Source organism: Enoplosus armatus, chromosome 1 (genome assembly GCF_043641665.1).
Source record: "Enoplosus armatus isolate fEnoArm2 chromosome 1, fEnoArm2.hap1, whole genome shotgun sequence".
In the NCBI taxonomy this organism is placed as follows: Eukaryota; Metazoa; Chordata; class Actinopteri; order Centrarchiformes; family Enoplosidae; genus Enoplosus; species Enoplosus armatus.
Window position 1 is genome coordinate 25368741 of NC_092180.1, and position 25846 is coordinate 25394586.

The 25846-nt window shown below is 41.1% G+C and overlaps 2 protein-coding genes across 2 annotated transcripts; both read right to left on the reverse strand.

Moving 5' to 3' along the window:
• Nucleotides 1-2773: 2773 nt before the first annotated feature.
• On the reverse strand, nt 2774-13850 carry LOC139283510 (homeobox-containing protein 1-like). Its single transcript, XM_070903543.1, has 10 exons — nt 13743-13850; nt 8684-9175; nt 6483-6568; nt 6243-6353; nt 5168-5324; nt 4995-5077; nt 4334-4429; nt 3685-3779; nt 3200-3283; nt 2774-3103 (listed from the first exon to the last, which is right to left on the reverse strand). Exons 2-10 carry the CDS (start codon nt 9172-9174, stop codon nt 2774-2776), a joined length of 1533 nt encoding a protein of 510 aa, XP_070759644.1. The 5' UTR covers nt 9175; nt 13743-13850.
• A 2967-nt stretch (nt 13851-16817) lies between these two features.
• tdp1 (tyrosyl-DNA phosphodiesterase 1) lies at nt 16818-24934 on the reverse strand. Its single transcript, XM_070904353.1, has 16 exons — nt 24896-24934; nt 23703-24317; nt 23150-23193; nt 22699-22754; nt 22044-22140; nt 21815-21849; nt 21075-21167; nt 20810-20980; nt 20627-20705; nt 19948-20124; nt 19284-19332; nt 19078-19144; nt 18666-18773; nt 18079-18181; nt 17775-17877; nt 16818-17076 (listed from the first exon to the last, which is right to left on the reverse strand). Exons 2-16 carry the CDS (start codon nt 24313-24315, stop codon nt 17003-17005), a joined length of 1869 nt encoding a protein of 622 aa, XP_070760454.1. The 5' UTR covers nt 24316-24317; nt 24896-24934; the 3' UTR covers nt 16818-17002.
• Between the last annotated feature and the right edge of the window lie 912 nt (nt 24935-25846).

Consider the following 25846-nt stretch of genomic DNA (forward strand, 5'->3'; position numbering starts at 1 on the left):
CCAAACTCCAGTGATATTACTTTTCAACTCGTGTTAAAAGTAAGCGTTTAGCGTCAGATGTTAATGTGTCACAAAAGGTCAAATATAAGCTAACTGCAAACTAAAGAGGTGGATACCACTTTCAGTGTCTTCTGATGCAACACACAGCTACTGGACTTGAACGCTAACCTTCTCCATTGTTAAAATGGAGTTTTAATTTAAACTGCGCAAATCAATTCTGACTATGTGAAAGGGGTCACTCATAGTGGCGACCCCACAGACGATTATCAGAATCAGAAATACTTTATTGATCCCCAAGGGGAAATTATACCCAAATTACCCCAAATTATCACCCAACTCTGTAGTTCCCCTCATATTTTTAGCTCATTGTTTGGGTTTTCACAAACTCCACTCTCATCAGCCTTGTTTCCAGCGAAAAAGCTCCAATAAATCTACTGTACTGCCTGTCAATAATAATGAATAATTCCTTGTGGGGATGGAGACTTCTACAATGGCTGTACTGGGATAAATATTTCTCTGATCAAACATTTATTTTTCCGTTAAAGAACACTTCTTGTTGTGGTTGTTTCAAGAGAATCCAACTCACTCACTAAACGCTAACCTCTTAGCTTTCTGAGGAAAACCTCAGCTCCCCAAATACCTGTTTACTCTCTTCCTACTGCCTCTCTGGTCTGTACCATGCACCATGATATTGATCCAATAAAGTGTCATTTTAAATGAGAATACCATTTAAACACGACCGCATGTGTTTAGAACACATGGCATATCGAACACAGATATACCTAAAAAAAAAAAAAAAAAAAAAAGGAAATGCATTTTGCTTGCAATAATTTGACACATCTGATGCATCTTTGATAGCATATCTCTAATACATAGTTCCATCCATGACTATCATACACTCCGAAAATACACAAAAACTTAACACTTTGGCTAATGCTTCACTCACCTTTCATCAACAAGAAAGAGTCATACTGACAGTTTCTCTCATTTGAAGCTAATATGTCTATATACTGTAAATAGAAATGGATCAGGGTATATACCCCCAGTTTATATAATATACGTATGTGTGTGTATGCATACATACACATGTGGTATATGTATGTATTCACTTTACACTTTAATCTGTAGTATCTAAACAGTTCTATTACACTGTTGAATACCTCCCAACTATTTGATCTGTACTGATTATCGACCTTCTCACAGTGATCATTCATTCTGCCTGAAGTGGACATGAATGAATAACACCCGGTCACCTGGACATCCGGGTTGATAGTTTTTATACAAATCTGTCAATAGATTCAGCTTCCTTCAACATCTATCTATTGAGTAACTGTTGTTAAGATTGAAGCAAAGAGAAGCCGCAAAGATTTGAATCTTATAAGCAACTGTTGTTACTGTTGATAATTAAATTGACTGAATTTATAGCACTGAAGTATTTTACTTTTTTTTTTTTAAATCTTGAATTTGTGAACCCTAAAAAAGAATATCGTAAGTTTTATATAAAAATTAGAAACAAACCTAAATTCAAGTTGCTCAAAATCATTCATTTTCTGAACTGATGATCATTTTGAATTGGTGAAATTCAGATATCAATATTTTTAAAATACTAATTAGAGCGTTCGGGATATGGAGGATAAGCAGTGAAGCCATGATGGTCATGTGAACCAAGAAAGAAGTTCAGATGAGCGACTGAAAGCACTGCACAGGTGGAGAACAACAACAACGAGAAAAAGCCACTTCAGTCGCACTTTTGAATTTGGAGAAGTCGAAATGGCCTACTGTTTATCTCAAAGAGGGGATCCACACGCATTGTAAGAGATGGTTTTCAAATGACAAGACTTCAACTATTTCAGCAGTATTCAGTTGTGTTTAAATTCCACAACAAAAACGTATTCAGTTGCCCACAAAATTCTAATTATTATGGCCTTTCTTTGCTTCCATACATTGAGCTTATTTTACCAGGGCAGGGGATGGAGGAGTGGGTCATTCTGTTTCTTTCTCTTTTTTTACATTTTCAAATCATCTTAAGCTCACAGAAATATTACCAACAAGCTGTGACCTCGATGAAACTAAGCTTATTTTGCCGTTCTTCTCACGGAAGGAATCAACAGCAAAAATCTGAAATATAATCAACTGTGATGAAATGCATATATATATATATATATATATACATATATGAATTAGAACATAATAATCAGTTAAAATGAACTTAACTTTCAAATTCATGTATTTATCTTTTGAGGCTGTTCAGTTGTGTTGTGATCACAGTGCAAGACCCTGAAACTATTTGATCCCCGTGTCAAATACAGTGTTGTCCTGCTGTGAGAAATGCAGTTTCCAATGATATCTGCACACACGTGTCCACTATGGAAGATACCTAAATTAAAACAAATCATCAAAGAAAAACAATACAAATTTCTATATGTATGCATTTACTGTCATAACCAGATAATTCATTATTTATTTCACTTTCTTTGTTTGATTTGTTTTTATTTAGGCATTTTAAATCTTCCACAGACTCATGGGGAGCACTTTCACAAATAAAAGTTAATCTTTATAATTATCATTATTATAATATAGTAATAATGCCTATAAGAGCGTAGCGGAGCAGGTTGGTGGTTGGAGGTAGGGTTGGGAGGTATATCTCAGGGTTGGAGTTTACACGACTTTTGGTCATTTTTTTCCCACTCATTACATTCCTAGAAAATCTGCTTGCATATTAACACACCTCTGATCCTGTTCCATTCATCACTCCGACAACTCCTAAACCACCTCAGTCATCCTCCAGCGTTTCCGTCTTGATGTCATTCCCCATACTGCATCTCGTCCCGTCCACCTGATTGGCTAGGGCTTGGTTGCTGTGATGGACGGCCGTCTTCTCCAAACTGATCGGGTCCTGGGGCTCGGACAGCGCGCCGTGGATGGTGGGTTCGTCCTGGAGGGAGGGGGAAGGGGGAGACCAGGACACGCCTGTCAACCTGGAACCTTCCACCTGAGGGCCCGCCCCTGACACGAGGGAGCGGCCAATCAGAGAAGTGCCCCTCTGTCCAGTCAAGCCTCCTCTACCCAGGGCGGAAAACCAGCTGGGGAGCAGCGTGGGAACCTGAGGAGGAATGAAGGGAATGATTAGTAGATTTTCTACTAATTGATGACTGCAGTTGTAGTGATGAGGCAGTGTGTGTGTGTAGTCGGGTTGTACCTGGGTTGGAGAGGATAGGTCAGCTCGACTAAAACCAAACTGCCTGGCTGAAGCTCTCTTGTCAAATAAGGACACCTCACACCCCTGTGACACAACAGCACAGAGGTTATACAATAACCAGGTCATGTCAATGGCTACAGTGTCATAATGCTTTGAGCTCTGACTTCTTTACAGCTAGTTATTTATAATGTTAGGGATGTAGAAATGTATGCTTATTCTACTGCTGTCCACACAGAAAGTGTGTGACTAAATGTAAATTCATAGTTCCACAAACAGGAATCAATACAAAATAGATTTTGTAATGTTTCATACACTGTTTAACTTTACTGACCAAATGTTCGCTGAGCCCCACTGTGTATTTACTGTTGCACACATTCATACCTCTGAGCTGCTCAGTGCAACCAGTCACCTTCTGTTGTCACTGGACAGCTCTATGAGAGGCTTTGTGTTCAAGAGGGGTTACGACTCGTCTACATCTAGTCTACCTGGTCAGGGAAGTCGTTGCCATCCACCTCGTCGCTGTTGGACTGACCGCCTGGACTCTGAACCTCGATGCCGTGGCTCTCCAAGATGGCTGCTTCTTCAAAAAGACAAACCTCATCATAGCATATCGACCACAAACGACAGCACTCTGTATGTTCAGACGCGGCTCTTTTAGAGCAGAACAACACCCTGCTGCTGCTGGTAAATAAATCATACTAAAGGAAGAATTTCCAGGCGTCAAGACAGCAATGTGTATTCCTCACTAATGCCCAGGACTGTGTGAAATTCTACAGCGGTGTTTGTGACTAGCAGGATGGCATCTAAGTGTTGGTTGGCTGATACATGGAACATCCAGTTGGTCAACAAGGATGTGTATGAAAGAGTAAAAGCTCCTTTATGTGCGTTTATTGATCTATTATTAAGAGACTGTTTGAGAATCCAGTAAGTGGATTTAAGGTAGTTTTAAATATCATGTTGAGTTCTTTTGTCACACTGGGAAACTCCAATAACATCCACTAACACACACACACACACACACACACACACACACACACACACACACACACACACACACACACACACACACACACACACACACACACACACACACACACACACACACACACACACACACACAGAGGTAGACATTACCAATGTTAGCGCGCCTCTTGATGTCTTTGCGGCGGTTCGCAAACCAGTTGTAGACCTTCAGAGAGGTCACCCGCTCCAAATCAGACAGCTTCTTTCCTGTAACACACACACAAAATCACAGCTACTGCTCCTCCATTTTCTACTCCTTCAGTCTCCCTGTGGATGGTTCTGAAGGCTCTTTCAAGCATTTTTAATTTCGCTGGTCAGAAAGTATCTTCGAGGCAATGCAAAGTTCTTCTTCTGACAGATAACTTAATTATGCAACATATTTAAGTAGTGTGTTTGTCATGATGCGACTCTTCCAGTTGCCTTGTTTTCAATGGCGCAACATGACCAATATGTAGGGAGCCAAGAGAGTAGTTAACCATTCTCCAAATGAATACAACCAGATTTACTCACCAGGTTAACCAAAATTTTAAGGATATAATTCCTACATTTCTGAAAAAATATCTGTGTAGTTATATTTCAACCATGTGGCTACTTGACCTGACTCCATTGAACAGCGACGTGCCCTTACGCATGAACCTCATGCTCATACAAGAGCCAAATGCCTACTTTGTTGCTAAGAGTAAAGAGCAAGTGAACGTTTATCTATGGTCAGCGATTATATTTAGTAATGTACTATGGATTATCGTCTTCATTCCTTCCTGTTTTTACCTACCTGGTTTCTGAATGACAGCATTACAGGCGGTGGCAATCTCCTCTCTCTTCGCTTCATCAGGGTACTGGTTTTCGCTGAAGTAGCTGTGTAGACACACACACACGTTATAATTACAAAGCCAATTAAACATTATACTTGGTTACCATTTCAGCCAATCATCACCTCCTCCTCACCTCTCCATAACAGCCAGACACTCCTTCCTCCAGGTGAACCTGCTCCCTCGTCGCAGACGGAAGCCCCCAGGGGCGGGGCCAAATGGGGGCGGGGCTTGGTGCCAGTCCATCACATCCTCCAGAGCCAACGGGGCGGCTCGCATGGCGAGAGTGGCTCCTGAAGGCACAAACGCCAGACAGCTTTAATAATAGTTTATTTTAACACCGTGTGATGCTTGAGACAGTTTCTCAGTTGAATGCTAATTCACAAGAACTTTTCTATTCAGTGCTTCTCCACCTAAGAATATGTCTGAAATATAGAAATGTACATTTACCATGTGCCTTAATCGGAGAGTTAGGACAAAGAGTGACCCATTACGCCCTGACGTTCATTTATTGTAGAGCATCAAACCAATGAACCAAATTAAAGTCAAGAGTTCTTAAAAGGACCAGTGTGTAGGATTCTAACACACTGGTCCTTTAAAATGTCATGCCAGCTTTGCTTTTATTTTTTTCAAGGGAAGACACAGGCTAACTTGAACTAGACTGTACAGATTGTGTACATTCCATTCTATGTTGGTCTCAACTTAACACAATGAAGTCATTGTTCAATCACAGGAAAACAGTGTACAGTTTTTATCTCCAGATGCCCATAAACACAAAAACACATACCATGGCTTTCTTTTCTGCCAAAAAGACTCTTTTATTACAACTTATGTCACATCTGCAACTCTCACGTCCTCTGCTGCAAAACGATGGCTAAAAAGAATTCATCGCCTTTTAGTTCATGTAACAATCACAAGGAGACTTTGACCGTATGCAGTGGACATACCGATTGTCCATTGTAAACCATGCTTTTAACAGATAACTAACTCTTCCCATTATGTTGTAGTAGGGATTGTCCTCCTGAGTCTGGAGGACCTGATTTTTGCTCAGTCAGCGTTAAGAAACTCCAGCTGTTGTTGAAGTCAGCACTGCCAGTCATGCATTCAGTGCAGCGACTGGTTATTGACAAACATATTTTAAAGTATTTTTTCACAAGTGGAAGAGTGGCAGGGTATGCAAGAGACAAAAGCCTGGTGGAGGGTGGTGTTACCGGGGTTGGTCTTCTCCAGCTGGTACCAGCGGAAGAAGGCTCGTTTCTTCTGCTCGCTGAGGTCTGATCCCTGCTGTAGGAGCCAGTGGGAGATCCGACTCTGACTGATCCCTAGAGGAAGAGGAACGGAGTGAGATCTGCATCGTCGGTAGGCCGGATGCTTTGCCGGGGCATGCCAGCACTTTCTGGTGGTGAATTCAGTGGGCCCGGTTTAAGTGTGCAGATAAAGTTAATACTCACCCGTTACCTGAGCGACCACAGCCTGGGAGATCCGCCTGTTCGCCAGGAAGGACTTAATCTCCTCTTTGATCACAGCGCTGTCCCTCCTAGAAGCAGAGAGGAGGATCTACTGTTTACCACAAAGCACAACAAATGTTTACATCTCCAACAGTCTGACATTACTAACACATATGGCACAAGGTAACAGGCACTATAAATAAACCAGCTGTAACTCTGCAGTCCACCTGGCAGTAGCTGCTGAAGCTGAACATGTGCAGGATCCTGCTGTAATATTCACTGCTCTCTTTCTGGCTGGATTTCATCTTCACACACCCTCAAATCAATATCGCTCTGATTGCTGCTGTCTGACTGCAGACTACAGATGAGAGGCACTCGTGGTGTGTGTGTGTGTGTGTGTGTGTGTGTGTGTGTGTGTGTGTAGGCATTAATCCTTGAATCGTATTCAGCGTGAGCTACAGGCAGGCCATCAGTATTAACACCTGCTCTCTGGAGCAGCAATCTACTGTATATATGTATATGTTGACAGAGGGTTCAAAAACCTTTTGAAGAATTATCAGAATTATAATGATAATAATTATGAGTACTAATTATTGTCATGGTTGTAGCAAACCGTACAGAAATGACTTGTAATCCGGACAGCTCTGGCCTGAGGTCTGCCTCTCTTTAATACTGTCAGCAACATGTTCAGGTTTCTCAGCGTCAAATCATGGCTAGACTAAGGGTTTCTAAGGGGGCAGTGCATGGAACTGTAAAACGCTTTGCAGAAACAGGATCAGTTGTATTCAAAGCACGATCAGGCAGACCAAAAGTGACCACACCATCAGAAGATCAATACATCAAGCTTAGTTCCCTGATAGAAAAATAAAACGTCAGCAAAAGTCCTGTCAAAAGAAGGCTGTCTTGTAGTGGTTTCAGAGGACGAGTAGCAGTTGTTAAACCACTTCTCAGAAGGGGAAACAAGGCCAGACACTTGGATTGGGTTGGACACCTGCAGCGAATCGACTACACCCTGACCAAGGAGAAGCACCACTCCATTCTTCAGAGACAGGCTATACCCTCTGGTTTGCATCTTTGTAGAGAGCAGCATGATAATGACCCCAAAGACACTTTGCAAGAACTACTTTAAGACCAAAGAAGAAGACCAAGGAGTCCTGACTGTCATGGACTTTCCTCCACAGTCACCTGACCTCAACCCCCTTGAACATTTATGGGGGCACCTGAAGACTCAGAAAGCCAATCATTCTGTGACACCACAAGAAGCCCTTTGGAACATTGTCAGATCATGCTGGGGTAACATGGGTCATCAGGTTTTGCACAAACTTGTGGAGTCCATGCCAGCTGGAGTGCATGCTGTCATTACAGCAAAAGGGGGACATACCGAATACTAAGACTTTCTGAAATTCCTGTACATTTTTCAAAGATTCAACTTTTCACTCAAATTGTTAAGCTGATATTATCATTTGTAATGAAGAAAATGGTATTACATTCAAAACAAATGTAAAAAAAGAAGCATTTTGACTTGTGGTCCCAAGCTTTTGGACCCTACTGTATATAGCTATAGCTAACATTAATCTTCTTAACACAACCCATTACATTTTTGAGAAGGTTCTCTTAATTTTATTTATTTTCTAAACAATTGTGACCAACAAAGGTACCAGTATCTCTGCATTGAGCCAATATATCGCCCTGGCTGATTTATTGGTCGTGCTCTAGTAACTAGCGTTCCTTATTTTACAGATTTCTGGTCTAAAACACACCGTTGCTTGGTTGCACTGTCAGAGCCCATTTGCACACGGAGGAAGGCCATCAGTCCACAATGTCAATGCGTAATAAAGCTTTCTATCGGACAGGTGGAATGATGGTCTATCCTAGCCGACTCATCTTCTGTAGGAGACAATTTTTCTTTTCCCTGAGCTTTTCTATAGGAAGCATTCGGAACTGTCTGCCACACAGTGGATAAAACAGTCCCAAACATGGCCACCCCAGGCCAGTCATATCATGCACTGAAAACTGTTTATACTTGCTGTGTACTTAAACACAATGAAACACTCAGATAGTGTAGCTCAAAAACAATATTTCAATTAACCAGGAAAATACCATACCTGAATAACTAATCTGCTCTGAGCTGCCCTGGTTCTTCTTGGTCTAGTCTGTTCTGGTCTAACCCAGCCTAGCTAAGACTAAGTCTAGTATTGCCTTACCTCATCAAGTCCTCCACCTTGTCATCAACATCTATGTCCTCTTCACTGGTCTCAAACCCGTATCCTGGTGCCGTCACGCTGCCACTGACCACACCAAGAGGAAACCGGGGCGGCGACAGCTTCCCATTGGTGACAGCGACGAGACCATTCTGAGCTACAGCAGCCATGGCAACAGGTGAGGCTATTGGAATAGGTAGAGGTGGGGAGGTGGTGTCGAAGTTGTTATTAGGCGACAGCGAGAGTCGGTTGTCAGGGAAACTTGTCTGAGTGGCAGTGGAAGTCATGGAGGAAGAGGCGGCAACGGTGCTGGAAGACGAGGGAGGCATGTAGGACGGCTTATGGGTCACCTTGTGTCCATGTTTCCGATCCAAGTGGTCCAGGGTGTCCAGGGCATGGAGGACCTCCGCCTGTGTGATCCCTGTCCTCCTGAGCCTCTGGAGGAGGTCAATCTGCTCGATGGTGAAGCGAGGCTCCTCACACTGCTGGAACATCCTGGAGGAGATCACAACAATACCATAGAAGAAAAACTCAGTACATTTACTCAGCCCACTCTTCTTGTAGGTTATGCCCACGATCAAATAAGACTCGATTTTCTCTCTTAAAGAGGAGCCACTGTATTTCAGACAGCTCTAAGTAGTACAACACACTACATACTATGCAACAGAAAAGTCCTATACAATTTAGTACATTTTACTCTCTACATTTTTTACTTTTATGCAAGTAAAAAGTACGTAAACACTAATAATTGTTCACAAAAGTAAACTTTAATGGAGCATTGTTCCAATGTGGCAACTGCTTGGCTTGGCTTGCATTTCTGAAATAAAAATAAAAAGGTTCCAATGTACCCAAAATGTACTCCATGGAGTTTTTGACCACTAGTAGCGCTGTGGAACAACGGTTTTACGAATGGGTTCCTCTTTTGTTGTTTGCTATTCTTCTCTTCAACAGTTGGTGGCAGTAACGCGCCAAAGAAGTGTAGTGTGGCACCAACAAAGACAGTGAGTAAGAAGACAGGAAAAAAAAACATGGAAGCAAACAATGCAGTTTTAAATATCTTTTTTAAAAAAACGAAGGATACAAACAAAAACCTAATTCAGGTTGGTTGTATTCCTGGTTGGTTTGGCAACACCTGAGTTTTAATAATACAGGCAACACTGTTCTACTCGAAATAACACGTGTATCAACCGCTGGGGGCAAAAAACAGCTGAAGGGATTCATCGCGGCATGTTGATTTCATAAAGGGGACTAAAGAAGACAGTTAACAATCGCTGGCTTTTATCTTTCACATCACGTCCAGTACGTTTTCCTGTGACTCCCTCGTGCATGGCTGCACAATTTGAACACCCGTGACAAAGAAAATTGCTAGAGAGGCAATTACAGAATGCAAATACATTGAGTGGCTATTGCTCAAAAAAACACTGGCCATAAATAGTAAAATGAAAAAATGGGGCCAGATGTAATGAAAATCTACATTTTCTACTTCTGATTAACAGATACATTTTTAGCTCATTAGTGACCCCTCTCTACCCACCGAGCCTCACATCCCTAAATAAAACCCCACCAATGAGACAATCACAGTACAAAATGGAAGTACAGTCCCATCTGTTAGCTTCCTGCCCGCAGATTTACAGCGCACGCGCACACACACACACACACACACACACACACACACACACACACACACACACACACACACACACACAGTAAGACATTAGAGCTCAGCAGCTGCTATCCAGATATGATGTGCATTCCTCCAGACTAAGTGAGGCTTTTATTATAGCGGATACATTTTTAACCCCAATAATCATATAATGTTACCCAAATAATGTAATGTTTAGTATGTGTGCGCTGATTATGTGTCATTTCTAAAAGAAAACTGTCATAATAACAGTCACTGAACTGAACTGGGAGAAGCAGGGAGAGCAAGAGAAGAAGATAAAACAGAGAAATGAGATAACACATCTGTCTCGATGCTTTTTCTTTCTGGTGCAGAGAAGAAAAACAGGCCACAGCAGAGAATCAAAGTCAGCAGACATGTCAACACTTATATAGAGAAGGAGGGTGAGGGTGAGTGTGTATCGCTCTGTGTATATCTGTGTGTGTGTGTGTGTGTGTGTGTGCACATCTTGGGAAAAATGCCAAGAAAAATTTACATCTCAGGCAGCCAAGCTCCATACTTTCTCTCACTGCAGCAGAGGATGAGTCACGCTGTATGAAGTTAGACTGATACATAGGATCGATACAGGACTGCAAAATGACGACCTCAACTGTTTTGTTTTTGTCTTGAGTTTACAATATCTTGTTGTAAATTGACAATTCAATAATGTCACTTATTTTAGTGCAGTGCATGTATTAAGTCTTCCTGCATTACTGTTGCTCTTTACAAAACTGATCAAATTAACACTAAAATCACTAAATGATGATTACTACTTGTTCCTTATAATCCGCTTTCAAACCATAGTATCAAAGTAGCTTCATGGACGGCGCCTTAACCCCCAGCGCCCCACCAAATCATTTTTAATCAACCCTGCCCACCCGGACTTCTTTTGCCTCACAGTACCTGGGCCGTTCTTGTCCCTGTCTGAGTTTGGCTCTAAGAAGTGTGTTCGGTTGCTTGTTCTTCCATTTTTACAGTAAATGTATTTATTATAAATTTGCCAGATGCAACCTAGAGACAAATTTAGAAAGATCAAAAGGAAACAAGATGTTTCTAAGTGCAGTTTGACTGGTACACATAAGACCTGCGGCAGCATTTCTTGCTCTTCAGTGAAGAGCAAGAAATGCTGACTCGAATGGCTTCAACTCTAAAGACACCTGACCTCTACTTCAACATCTCTTAACGTCAACATGTCCAGCAACAGTTGAACAAGGGGAAGGTAAACACACATCTCATCAAAACAGCTGGGTTTTCTAAAAAGAAGATTCTCTTATTCTACACACTTCAAATGGAAAACACTAAGAACACTTTAAATGAACAAATTTTATGTTCATTAAATCATGTTTTCCTTCTACGCCAAACGTTTGGTTTTTAATACATGATCGAACTAGCCACTGGAGGAAAACAAGGGGCCTAACCTATCTGCCCAAGTTAGCCTCTTGCAGCCCCTTTGGCAGGACACCGATGTTCTTTTAAAGAGGTGGCACTATTGTAAGAAGACACTGTGGCTTTTAAATGCACAATGACACCATGGAGGCCAGGAGGGAAAAAGAATCAGACAAATTAATTATCATAGCCTGGCAGACAACAGTGTATCCCATCAAAATGCATCTTTCCTCGAACCCTGTCAAGGGTATGCACTGTATTTGCCACAGTGGCTGCCAGATCAGTTTGAGTTTCAGCTTTTATTCTTTTCCACACAATCTGGAATGAGGACCCAGTCATTGGTGGTCACTAAAGTTTCTCACCATGGCTACAGTACATGAACAGTGGCTTTCCAGCAGCCACACTCACTTTGGTAATATAATAACATTGGTGCAGCGAGGACACTGGTTCAGTACCTTATCAAAGTACTTTTGTCTTCTAGTTTACATAGTTATAAAGAGACATCAACACGTGAAAATGCCAGAATATTTTGGAAGCCATCAGAAAAAAAGATATTATGTGGTCCAGTTTTTAATTGGAAGTTCTGGTGGTAAATGACATTAGCTGAAGAGTTTATGATTCAGTGGACTGACAGCAAACCAGTAGAAACCTGAAACAGAGATTGTGTGTTACAGTGCGTGTGATTATATGACGCTGGGATAGTGTGTGTGTGTGTAAGCAGCGGTAGAGGGACTAGTAATCAAATAGTGCTGACTGGCACTGCTTAACTCCTTAAGAGATCTCTGCAAAGCAGCAACAGCAGGAAGGCAAAGTATAGGAGTATGGGCATGCACACACACACACACACACACACACAAACACACAAACACTAGCTAACTCAAAAAGTAATCACACAACACTGAAGTGTCCTTGAGCAAGACCCTGAAGGCCAGGTGCCGCTCCATAGCTGAACTTGACTTCTGACCTCCCCCTTGGAACAGGGATCTTCACAACAGAATCCCCCAGAGGATCGCACTGTAATACATCAAGAAACTCTCCAACTGTCTCAAGGTTGAGGCTTTGTATCACCATCCGGTTCACTCCTCAGAAGTCCCGGGCAAACTACACAACATGCCACTCTCACTTTTTCTTCACTGTCTGCTTTTAAATGTGTGTTTGTACTTCAAGGCTCACTTCTAAGAGAAGTCTAACATGTTAAAGATAAACTGTACTACTATTCCTGAACCCAGTGACCTGCCTAAGATCCTGACCAGACGTGGCACACTGTATCCTGGTTGCAGACATGAGCCAGCTGCGCACATAGACAAAAGTCATTTAATTACAGTAGGCAACTTTTTAACTGGCCTTGGAAGCCCGAAATGTAACAAAAAAAGAACAGCTGGCTCATGTCGCCGGGGACAACACTGTAGTAGTCCCAAATGTCAAGGGAGCCCCGATGCGGAGTGTTCTCTTGAAATTATCGGCTTTCACGCCGAAACACACTGAAAAACGAAGGATTTTAATATTGCCCCGCTTCTAGGAAAATAGACATGCCCAATAGAGGGTGTCTTAAGACGTTTTTATGGAACATGAGGAACAACTCCTCAATACAGTACATACAGACATATCCTATAAACTAACATACTCTAAGCACAACAAAAACATATATTGTATTACTGGTTCGCCTGTTGTTCGCCGGAATTGTCACACTCTACTAACGTTAGTTAAAATAACGTTGCACTGTGCATCGCGGTGGCGAACATTGAAGACCAACTGGAAAAGTTGACATTGTGTTTGATTAAGTGTTTCTTGGTGAACTACGTGCATGCCGAATTAGAGACTGACTCTTTATTAGTCAGGTAAAATCGTTAATGTTAGTTTAGGTGGAGTGAACCTTAACTGCCAAGTAAAACGGTGCAGCACGGACGAAATTTTTAAGGAGTTTTCAGTTATCACCATACAGAGAAAAGGAAATGTATCGGGCTAGCAGGACCCGTTTTAACACAGCAGTAGTGGGAGCTGCAAGACTTAACTTACCTTAATATTCCAGTCTAAGAGCCTCCACAGATGTTTATTTTACCATATATCTACAGCCTTGGGGCGCCGGGACACACGGACACTGACAGTTTTCCCAAAATGTCTCCTCTGTTTCTAATTGGGTTTCAATCCACCGTCAGACAGATTCGCCTTTTGTCCGGCAGACAGGCGCCATGTTGACACAATGACGCAAGGAACGACGGGAGTCGCAGTTTACAGAACTTACTGTACTCACAGAGGTGCCAGTTTATTAGGAACACCTGGCAACCTCCTTTGTGGGGTTCATGGTGTTCCGCTTTCGCTGACAGTGCCATGGAGGTGTTGATTCAACTCTATGGATAATGAGGAGGCTGCACTGTTAATATTTATAATATTTTGTCCACCCCGCATTTTTATGTTACATAGTTTGCTTATGTCTCTGCTTCGGTCATGGTTTCATATTGTCGACCTGTGAACATTTCCAAACACAGAACATCTGATATATACTCTCTCTATATATATATTTTGATTTAGAAAATCTTTTATTTCTTTTCCAAATCAAACAACTATGTGAAAAGCTAAACCCAAATTTTGTAAATATTGAGTAAAACCCAACAATCAAAGAATTGTGAAATCCACCAGTTAAAACTGACATTTCACACATGACAAATATTGGTAAATTTTTAAATAAGCTAAATTTAAAAAAAAGTTATTATATCATATATATATATATATATATATATATTCTCTTTTGCTTTTTTATATGTAACATTTAAGTATCATATTAATCTGGACGAGTAAATAGAGACTATGCTGATGCTGATGCTGATAATTAATAAGTCATGGTTAGTTCCCCTTGGTTAGGTTTAAACTGGTGAGGATAAAGAAGACAAAATAGCAGTATAGGGTCTGAAATATATAAAGATTCATAGATCTGTGGTCTGATTGAAGCCAGAAGGCAGAACAGTTGGATTTGGAGGCAAATGTTCCTGATGAATGAACTATAGATATTATAATATATTATTGCACATTAACTCATTAAACAACATGAAACAAATTCAAACTGATAATAAATTGTTGATGTGGATGTTTTGCAGTGTTTATGGCACTCTTTACATCAACATCAATCCTGGGTGGAAGTATGTCTATATAGTTTGAAAATCCAGTTGGATAGCAAGTGCAGATCCCAAACTGGTCTTGAAGGTGATTGGCATTGAGATGAGGCCCATCTCACACTTATCAGAAATGTTAGTATTAAATGAAATTGTTAACAGTAGTAACCTGTTAACAACTTTTATTTATTTTTTTATTTTTTTAATTCAACCTTTATTTAGACAGGTAATCTCAGTGAGACACAGGGTCTCATCAAGACAGACCAAGACCTGGTCAAGACAACAGCAGCAATACAACACAACGTTACAGACAGACAGGACATTCAACACAGAGACAAAAAATAGAACACAAATAATAAAAGTACAAGTGCCAGTGTAGCAGTCAGATTTTTTTATTTATTTATTTATTTTTACTATGAGCAAACCCCCACAGACGCTCTCTCCAGATTTCATAAAAGCAGTTTATTAATTCCATTAATTCCTGCTGTAGCATGTTCCAGCCTGAGGGGGCAGAGAAGGCCTTTTTGCCAAATTCTGTACAGATGGAGAGAGTGATGAAGCCCTGGATTCATAAATGAAGTTGTACCAGTGCAAAGTTCTGCGCATGGATAATGATTTGACTAAAGAATACAGAGTACAATGGTGTGTGAGGAGTTTACAGTCGGTTATAAATCTCAGAGCTCCATGATAAACAGCATCCAACAGATGAAGAGAGTGAGCTGAGGGCTGACACATGTACAAAACATCCTCATAGTCCAGGAGAGGCAAAAAAAAAAAAAGTGGCAGCAACAAGCTGTTTCCTGGCATTAAAGGAAAAGCAAGAAAAAGAAGCCCAATTTAAATGTAAATTTCCTTGAAAGATGATCAATGTGAGTTTTAAAAGAAAGGCATTCATTAATTTTGATGCTTAAAATGACGAAATGTTGACGTCATGGTAGATGTAGTGTGGTAAATTTCAGAATGGTATCTCAAAAACTGAATTTCTGACAGTGTCTCTAACTCTAATAAGAGTTCAATGTCTCACCAAAATTCAGCAAGACTAAAAACAGGCGCTCCTGCTGAAGTTAACATTACATGTAGTCGTACTCAAAAGCTCTTCCAAGTTCCTTGTTGTGCACCAACAGAAAACATGGAACCAGACGGAAGTGAATGCAGTATTGCTCCTTTGACCTTTGAGCGACTGGAGCCACCAGGTCACAGCTGTACATTAGTGACATAAAGCATTTTCAGCACCCGAAGAGTATTTCATCATGACTATCAGTGGTGTGCACTGAATCAAATGGGCAGCTTACACAACCTAAAACATAAGCCTAAGCCTGTGAATAGGGTTAGGGTTCTTTTTTTACCTAATGTCACAACAGTGTAGAGCATGAGCTAACTAGAGCAGTACTTAGGTCATTTTTATGGTATTTGGGTTGAGCACTGGGTCACTTGGGCTGCTGAGGCGCTGCTCTGGGGTGACTTTAGGGTAAAAAATGTTCCGTTAGGCCACAGTCATATTGTATCCTAGTTAAATACAAGTTTAAAAAAAGAAGGGAATTTCAGCACTCAGAACTAAGAGTGCTGGGGTAGTTATCCTACTTGAGACTCTTCTTTCGGTCCAAACACACCTTAGAACTCAGAGCCCTACTGGATAGCATTCTAGCTGCGTGACTAATCAACACCTGAGAGACAATGGGAATACAATTATCAGCCTGGTAGGCTATAAAACCTGCAGTGCTGTGGGTCCTGACAACCACTGCTGTATACAAGAAAAAAACGAATAGCAGACTATACTGTGCGTATGATAAAACATGGTTTTTTGCAAGTCCTGTACACGTTTTACAAAGTTGCGTTCTCCATAAATAAAAAAATAACAATCAAATAAAATGAGGATTAATCCCAGTGTGATTCTAATTTAAGTAATTAAATCTAAATGTTTAACCCAGACTAATGAGGTGTGTCCTGTCACATTTAAATCAGATTGCAAAACATCACAACCGGACAATATCAATATATTTCATTTATTGGTAGAAAACATGTGAGTCTACAGTATGGTATAAAATATAAAAATAAATGTTACGGACAACTAACATCTACACATAGTAGTGACAATTACAAAAACAGCAGTTTTAAAGTAATAGAGAGGTCTGTATGTGTGTGTGTGTGTGTGTGTGTGTGTGTGTGTGTTCAGGAGGGAACCCAGATGTTGCCGTGTGTGTCGGGAGCCTGGCTGTACGGGATGTTCCAGATCCAAGGCTGATCTGAAAACAGAGACAGAAAAGAGGTCATTGAAATTAAATGTCCATAAATAAAAGGGACATTACATTGGACAAAATGGCAGCATGTGTGCCTGCTATGATGTCTTTTTTCACTGTTTACGTGGAAGAACACGCCTCAGTCAAAGCTTAATATCGAAGAGGTATCTGATAGATCCCGTCAATTTTAAATGACGCCCTTTCAGCTGCATTGAGAGATTTCCAGTCCTGCCGTACGGTATGGCTGCATTTCAGCTTCATTTTGGGTGGTTTTGCTGATCTAGTCAGGATGACCTTGTCACCACTTTAACCTGTGTTTTGTGGAATAAATGAAGTGCTCTCTCTTAAACTTCTTTACAGCTATGGCTTTACTATAAACTCTTTGTGATGTTCACCTAAATGCCACTAGATGTCACTGTAAATGCAGTTTAAACTAAACCTGCGGCACATGTGATTTAACTGAGGCTTAAGACCATCAGTATAATGCTGAAATCAGACTTTAAACAAACGGAGAAAATATTTTTATTTTACCAGAACAAAACGAGTATAAGCCGCGTCATTACAGACCATGAGGTATTCTAACCAGGGTTACACCCGAAAGGATCTATTCTAAACTGTAGTTAAGCTTTGGTCAAATCTAGTCTGTACATAAATACATACAGAAGACTACATGCACACTCACACACACTCACACACATCTGTACCTTTAGGAGAGTAGCTTGTGGGAGGGAGGTCAAAGGGCACAGGGAAACCAGAGGAGGAGGAAACAGGAAATGGATTTTTGTGAACAGGGAAGGTCTTCATGTTCTGGAAGGAGACAACCATCACACCATATATTACTATATGCAAGCTCTGTATGGTTTGTATTGTTGTTCAGCATATGTAATACCTTTGTTTTCTACAGTGTCATTCATACTTTTGAAAGCCAAATAACAGATGATTAACATCTCTCCAGCAGTCAGACATGTCAGCATAGAGCTACTGTTTGTGCATGTGTGTTGCTCTTACAAAGGCGGAGGGCACGTAGAGGACTCCCAGCTCATATGAACGAACCATCACCTGAGTGTTGTTCTTCTCCAGCGCACCCCATGCTGCTTTGGACAGGTTGGCACTGAAACACACACATAAACACATCTGGTTTAATGTGTCAGTGCAGCAGTGTGGAAGAGGAAGGGAATATCTTCACGTAAAGAGTCTGAAATGATCATTTCAATTAATTTTCCATAAGAAAATATGTTTTATGGAGAAAAAAGAAAACAAACTGATCTACGTATGACAAAAAACAAGAATGTAGAGGATTCATTTCTCTGGAAGTTAATGACAATAAATCTGAGGTGAAACATGACAAAATGGATTTCTGGTTTTGGATAAACTTAAAATTGGCACCATTTCTGTAATTAGTTACCGCACCAGTTTCAGCAGTAAGTAAAATGTACGAAATGAGAGATCAATGTAAATCAGAAAATCAAATCCACAAATAAATCCACATTACATATTGTAATTTCACACGATAAAAATGAACAAATATGAAGCTGGCACACACACACACACACACACACACACACACACACACACACATACACACACACACACACCTTGTGACGAGGAACCAGGCGAGCTGAGTGAAATCTGGCGACGCCCTCATGTATGTCTTGATGTGTGGCATGGCATGACTCCTTCCTGTTGTATTCGCCTTCCAGCGGCTACACGCACAAACATATGCAAACAAGAGTGTTTTATTCATCTGTTGAATTAGACTTATAGGAATGTATAACTATGTATAGGGCCAGGTAAACTGTACATAGCCCTGTCCCATAATTGCTAAGCTAAGAACATCCTGTCCCATAATTTCTGACCAAATTTCAAATGCAAATCCAATATAGGTGAGTAGTATCTAATATTAGGAGGTATTAGGAATGAAAAAAAAGACAGACATGGTGACTAGCTAACTGGTTTTACTGACGTGATGTAACATAGACGTACCAGTACAAGTAGAAGTGAACTTACTGGAAGTAGGAGTGGAGCCAGAGTTGTTTCTGAGCTGTCTGGATGCTGTAGGGAAGAGAGCCTCCCGCTGGGCACAAAAGAGATACACATCGCAACCAAACACCAAAATGACCAAAATTGACCTGCATTCAGTAAAGATTGTTTTTATTGACACGACATATTAACAAATATATTTTTCAAATGTAAAAAATTAAAAAAAGACTCACCTGGATAGCCTTCTAAACTAGTCCTCACGTCTTCAACTGATGGATAAAGCTGCAAAAGATCAACCCATTAGCGACTTCCTGTAGAAATTCTGATCTGTATAATCTTAAAGTGAGGCTATGTAACTTTTGCTGACGTGTGACCAAACGTGGCCGTTACAGGATAATGGTTAATGCCAAAGGTTAGTAGCATAAAGAAGAGAAAAGTTAGTATCTGTCGTTAACATTAGCTAACATTGGAAACCACAAGCTACTGGTCATAGCAGACCAAACCGCTGAAAGTATTGAACTGAGCAATGGTGTGTTTTATTGCTTATGCATTTAACTTTTCATATGTAAGAGGAATGTGTTATTTCTTCTTTCAAAAGTGACATAGTCTTACTTTAATTGATGGCATTGGTTTGCTGTTCTATCTGTCGCAGACATACAGCACATTTATACATTTGACAAAAGACCCTCCTGCAGAGGGAAAGTGTAAAAATGACTGTTCTATTATTTACCACTTGAAAACTGAGGCAAATGCCATTCTCTATTAGAGCACATAACAATAGCAGCAGCAGCAGTCATAGAAAACCTCATTTGTATTGCATTGTTGTGTCCTCATAGCGTTTGAATGCTGCATCAGATAAGCAACAGACCACATTAAATTTGTGTTGGAGGAACGTACCAAGTGCATGGGGGGGTCTGAGCGAAGAGAGGATTTCCCCAGCGTGGTCATGGTGCGCTGATATTCCCCTGCCAACCATTTGGTCTTATCCAGTCCCATAGAGCCGATGCTGGAGAACTGGCCAATCACAGGCCACCTTTCCTCACCGGGAACGGGATCTGTGTGGTCATACAACAGCTAATATAATAAGAAGAGAAAAAGAAAGAGATGAGGAAATACCCTTTATTTTTTAGTCACATTACATTAAATTGGCAACATTTAGATATGTTTCCAAGTCACCTGGTTATTGGGGTGCTGCAGAACTGAGAATTGCTCCTAATGGATTATGTACTTATGAGCAAATACATTATCATCTTATATCTGGATCCTCTCAGGAATATCCCTGTGTGTTTGCATGTTTTAGGCCACGTTCTGCAAATGGTTTAAACTGTGCACTACTGCTGACCATTGTCCAAAATAAACCAGACTGGATTGATATCCTACTTTCCCAGCAGCCATTTGTATTTTCGCTTTACCACTGTGTTGTAATGCAAACGATTTCATTTTTCCCCACATTGGTCACGTATGCAAACAATTCAGATGTCAGTGCTTTGCCACAAACACTTGAACTGCTCTCAACATGAAGATGGTAAGACTGTGTGAGGGGTGACCCAATTCAACAGCAAATTGTCTTTTTTACCTTCCTCAGCCTCAGGTGGCCCCAGCGCTCCATGTCCGAGCCAACATATCTCCCTGGGGTTGAGCCGACCAAATAAACCCTGATAATAGAAGATAAGAGTAGAAGATGGCTACTCCCATCACAGAAGACTTTAAAGTCTGTAGCAAATCTGTGTCAGATGAACTGCGAGTGCCTCGTGTTTACCTGGTCTCTGACAGGTCGTGCTCTTTGATTCGCTGGATCCACTCCTCGAGTTCTGGTGCCCGGTATGATGCCAGGTATTCCAGCAGGTCCCTCTTAAAGAAGGTTGGTGACTCGCCTGCGCTCGCACTGCTGCCCTCTGGTAACCGTGGAAACATGGGGCTCATCCACATCCTGGTTTTGGAAATAGTTTATTCAGGGACATTTCCATAACCAACTCTTGTATCTGGATGCTGTGCAATATAAAGGTTACAACAGACAGACTCACCCCTGTGTTTTCTGGTACCAGTCAGCTCTGATGAGGTTGGAGGTCAGAATGATGACTCTGAAGCCTTCGTCATACCACAGCAACATCATCTTCCTGCACAAAGAGCACACTCCAAGACCTGAAATATCTGCAATGTAAGTCACCCAGTGCTAAATGTAAATGTATGTATATTTTGTATACATTTAGTATATTATGTATATTTTATCCTCCGTAATTTGCAATACCACTGTTATCTGTGTGTCAACAAGTTTAAAAATAATTTAAAGTTTATATAGGATGATAACATTTCGACTTGTCATAGCAGGAAAGACTCAAATGTATTTAATAAGATTAAAGATGGCAGCTAACATACTGATGTTTAATATTTAGATATTTTTTAGCCTAGTTTGTCATCTTAGTTTAAAGTGTTAGCATTAAACGCAAAGTCCAGCTGAAGCTGATGAGAATGTCATTAGTTTTGAGATAATTGGTCATGAACCAAGAAGAATAGACAAAAAACTTAATTGATGACATTGGATGAAAAGTTAAAGGATCATCAAGGTTGTTACAATTCATCCTGAGGGGGGCATGAATATCTGTAACCGTTTTCATGTAAATCCATACAATGGCTTTCATGTAAAAGTTATTGGACCGACCTGCCCTTGCCATCCATATAGCTGCAACAACATCCAAAACTGATCTGATGTGTGAGTAACAAAAAACAAACAGGTATAATACCAAGCACTGAAATAAATGCTTACGTGTGGTGAGTTCCAAAAGCAATATCCAGCTTGGCCTGTCAGGGCAAATCACACACATTAGTCCCATTTAAAGGGAAATCCAGAGTCCTTAAGGAACAGTCTTATTAACAGGCAATTCCCAGTATGACTATCCTACATCGCAGATCAGAGTTTATATATCATATAATATCAGCCAAAAAACAGAGAAACTGTTGTGAAACAACTGTTTCCTGTGCTGGTGAGTCTGTACCTGGCAGAATCGAACATGTGGGAAAGGCTGAGCCTGCTGGACCAGCCGGGCCTTGGCCTCCCTCTTATCTCCATGGACGATGAGAACTGGGCGATCCCTGTAAACACAACCCAAAACGAAGGGCTACGATGGGGCATGTTTCACCGGACTGTCACCAGCACCATTACTTTCATCCACATGTTCGTACGTGTATTTGCCACCATTGGAGTGATTCATTTATCGTCGCAATTCTTCACTTAATTCCAGTTTCCCCTATAACTGAATATGTGTAGTGTATCACCTTCATTTAATGCAAGAATAAAACAAAATAAAATGCCATTATCCAAATTTGAATTGGGAGTTTCCGTGTTTAATTTTCAGAGGCTTTTCCACCCTAACAAGTATGAAATCTAAGGAAACATGAATAATTGTCGCGAATACAAAGTTCAAATTTCACAAATACAACTGGAAATAAATACAACAACACCGGTGAGAGTCTTGAAAAAACATCCCATGAGAAACCATACATACTGAAGGCCATTTGCAACCATATCACCCAAGCCATAATACACTGAAGGGCACTGTATAATGAGGACATGAACAGATTCCCACTGATCAGATAAATGGGGATGTGTTCATGATAATGTGATGGTAACAAAGAAGGAGCAGAACTTACCTAAACTCTGGTGGGTACTGCTTAACCATCCAGGCAATATCAAAGCAGTAGTTAAACTATGAAGAAAGAGAGTATACTGGTATTAGTGGTCGAAATCACCCTTCAAACCTGGTAGAAATGCTTACCATGTTTCCCATCTTAGTTTAGTGCATTAGCGTGCTAAGATTTGCCGATTGGCACTAAACACAAACTACAGCTGGGGCTGATGGGAATGTCTAGTTTTGTGTTTTGTTATAAACATCAAATAAAATCTATGACCTGATGAAAAATTAAAGGATCGCCAAAGTGATTATGTTTAGGGCACCAAATTTCATGGCAATGAATCCAACAATTGTCAAAACATTTGACTAAAAACCAATGTCAACCTCATGGTGGCGCTAGATGAAAAGTCAGGGGATCACCAAATTCAGTAGGATTCATCCTAAAACTTTATGTTTATGTGGTTACTCACCTGAACAGATTCTTTAAGGGTCCCAAATAATGGAGAGAGGATGTCTAGGTGAAAGAAAAAAGCAAAGATTACATATAAAACTAACATATAAAAGACTATTGAGAAGAGGTGGGAGCTGCGCTCCACAGGGAAATCCACAGTCAGGCTAAGAAACAAGGCTCTGAGCTCATGGGGGACAAAAACTACATTACATAACAGAAAAGTGACCACACAAGCAGAGTCACATTCTAACGCATTTGACAAAAACAAACAAGGTCAAGAAATTCTGCCTTCATTTGCTCAGAGAGAATTTTCAACTTTCCTTCACTTCTGTTCCACAAATTCAGACTGGGAGCCTCCCAGTACAACCAGCCGTTGACTGCTGGCCACTGAACAACTCTACTGGAGTATTTAAATGCCTCAAGGATATTTGGGATTTCAAAATAATGTCTGTGTGTGACCTTGTCTGCTGGTCTGGGATTTCAACTTGAAACCTTCTGATCAAAAGCATGATTTTATTGTCTTCTCCCTGCTCCCATCTTCTCCAAATGTGCCTCAATTAAACTCTTCTCACCTCTGATGTGCAGCGCTCCGCTGTTGTACTTCCTGTCCAGGCCGGTGACTTTATTGAGGTAAAACCTGAAGGTGTCATTTAGACAAGGAATACTGGATTCAAAGAAGTCCTCTGGCTCGTCGATATAGTAGACCCGGCCGTGGGGACTCGGGGGGCGCTCGTTCTCCGCCTTGGCTTTCTTTGTTTTGGGGCTTGGGGGCGCCCTCTTTGGTAAGTTACTGAGACTCTTCCCCTTCACATCTCCATCATCATCATCACTGTCTGAGAGAGCCCAGCCTGAGCCGTCTGACACCTCTTTCTTCCGCTTTCCAGCCAAGGACGGACTAGTTTCATACTTCACTGGGTCTAACTGGTTCATCGCTGCCGACTGTCTGGCCTCAGAACCAACAACGAGTGAGGATACAGGGGTGGTGGCTGGATCTGGTTTCACCTCCACAGTGGCTGTCGGTGGTTCCAGTTTGGGGCTCGGGGGGGAGGCAGACCAATGGGAGCTGTGACTGGATACAGCGGGTCGGTGGGGCTTGGACGTTGTAGTCCCGGAAAGAGGAAGATCCTCATCGTCCTCATCACTGCTGGAGATGGTCCACTTGCCGTGTTGACTGTCCTGAGACATGCCTGACCAGAGATACAGAGAGTTCAAATATCAGCTGAGCCACAGGATGAGTAAGTAAAGCCACCGGTCAGTCAATGTTACCAGCCTGAAATGCCACAGCATTTAAAAGGCCAGACTCAACATATGAAACATAACAACTGACATCCATGAAAGTTGCAGGACAGATTTGGCTTTGAGGCAACTTATTCTACCAATCAGGTGGCGGTCTGTGACGATTACTTTGTAATAATAGGGAGCCAATAGAAACAGATTTCAGTCTAAATGCTAGTGAAAAACCCAACTGACGGTATGTCAGTATCAATAACACGGGAACTCACTGGGTCGAAACATAACATCTATCAAAAACATGCGCATGTGTGCAATAACAGCAAAACGTGCTTTTATACGAAATGCTTCACAAATGTGCGAAATACGAAAATACACAGCACTGAAAAGAACTGTGTGTTTAACATTAGCATGGTAAACAAAAAGAATACAAGCAAAGCAGATCATGCAAGTTGTGCATTTTACAGACGGAAATGATTAGATTATATTCTCCTGTTATGTGAAGAATAACGGGCGAGCGTGACGTTTGCTTTACCGACTCTGATAAGCGAGCGGCGGCACAGGGAGAGACTCTTATCAATCCACCGCTTAATAAACTCAATACACTTCCATTAAACACAACACAGTGTGGGAGGTGCACGAGGATTACGTGTCCGGGTAGAAACTGTTTTTCTCCCTTTCCTCGTAGTTCCGCCACAACGGCGGGATGTAATAAAGAATCTAAAGACAAACCAAGCAGCGACTCATTCATAGGTTTAACAAAATAAGGGTTGGTACACAAGCATAACCAGTAACCTGCACACAATCAGTTGATTTATATTACTATTTTGTCTTTGTTTATGTTTGTATTTTTTTTTTTATTTAACTAAAAACTGATTCGTTTTTGCAGTTGTATTAATAATTTTTTTATTAAGGTAGTTATTTTTGTGTATGTAAATTATATTGTTGCTCATATGAACTTGCCCAGTCCTCGATCAGTGAGGAGGGGGCCACCTGCCACTGTGTAAACGGGACTGGAACAATGACTGGAGAAGCACCAATCTCCCCTGGCAGGTACAAGCAGCAGCCTGGGATCTTTTTTTAATCAACTGTCAAGCACTGATAATAATACTTCATGGCGTCACCCCTACCCCATTAAGCCCAAGGCAAGCTCTAGTGGGCTTGAATTATAGCACAATCTGTCAACTTGACTTTGAATTCATGTTCTCTGTCACTGCAGCTAAGCTTGCAATATCACCTCTATGGATGTTCTGAAAGCTCTAGTAAAGCACATTTGCTCCACAGCAACAATCAGCACAGCTGCTGCCTAATGATGGTCACAGACAAGGACAAGAAAACTGCAGAAGATTTTTTTTTTTGTAATGGCCTTCTGTCTTATCTTCCTTTGTAACGTCTGCCCTACACATCAGAGTGCTGATTGGTCAATGGGGTTTTTGGGGTTCCTCAAAATTCTAAAAGTAACCTGCATGCTTTGATTTAGCCAGGG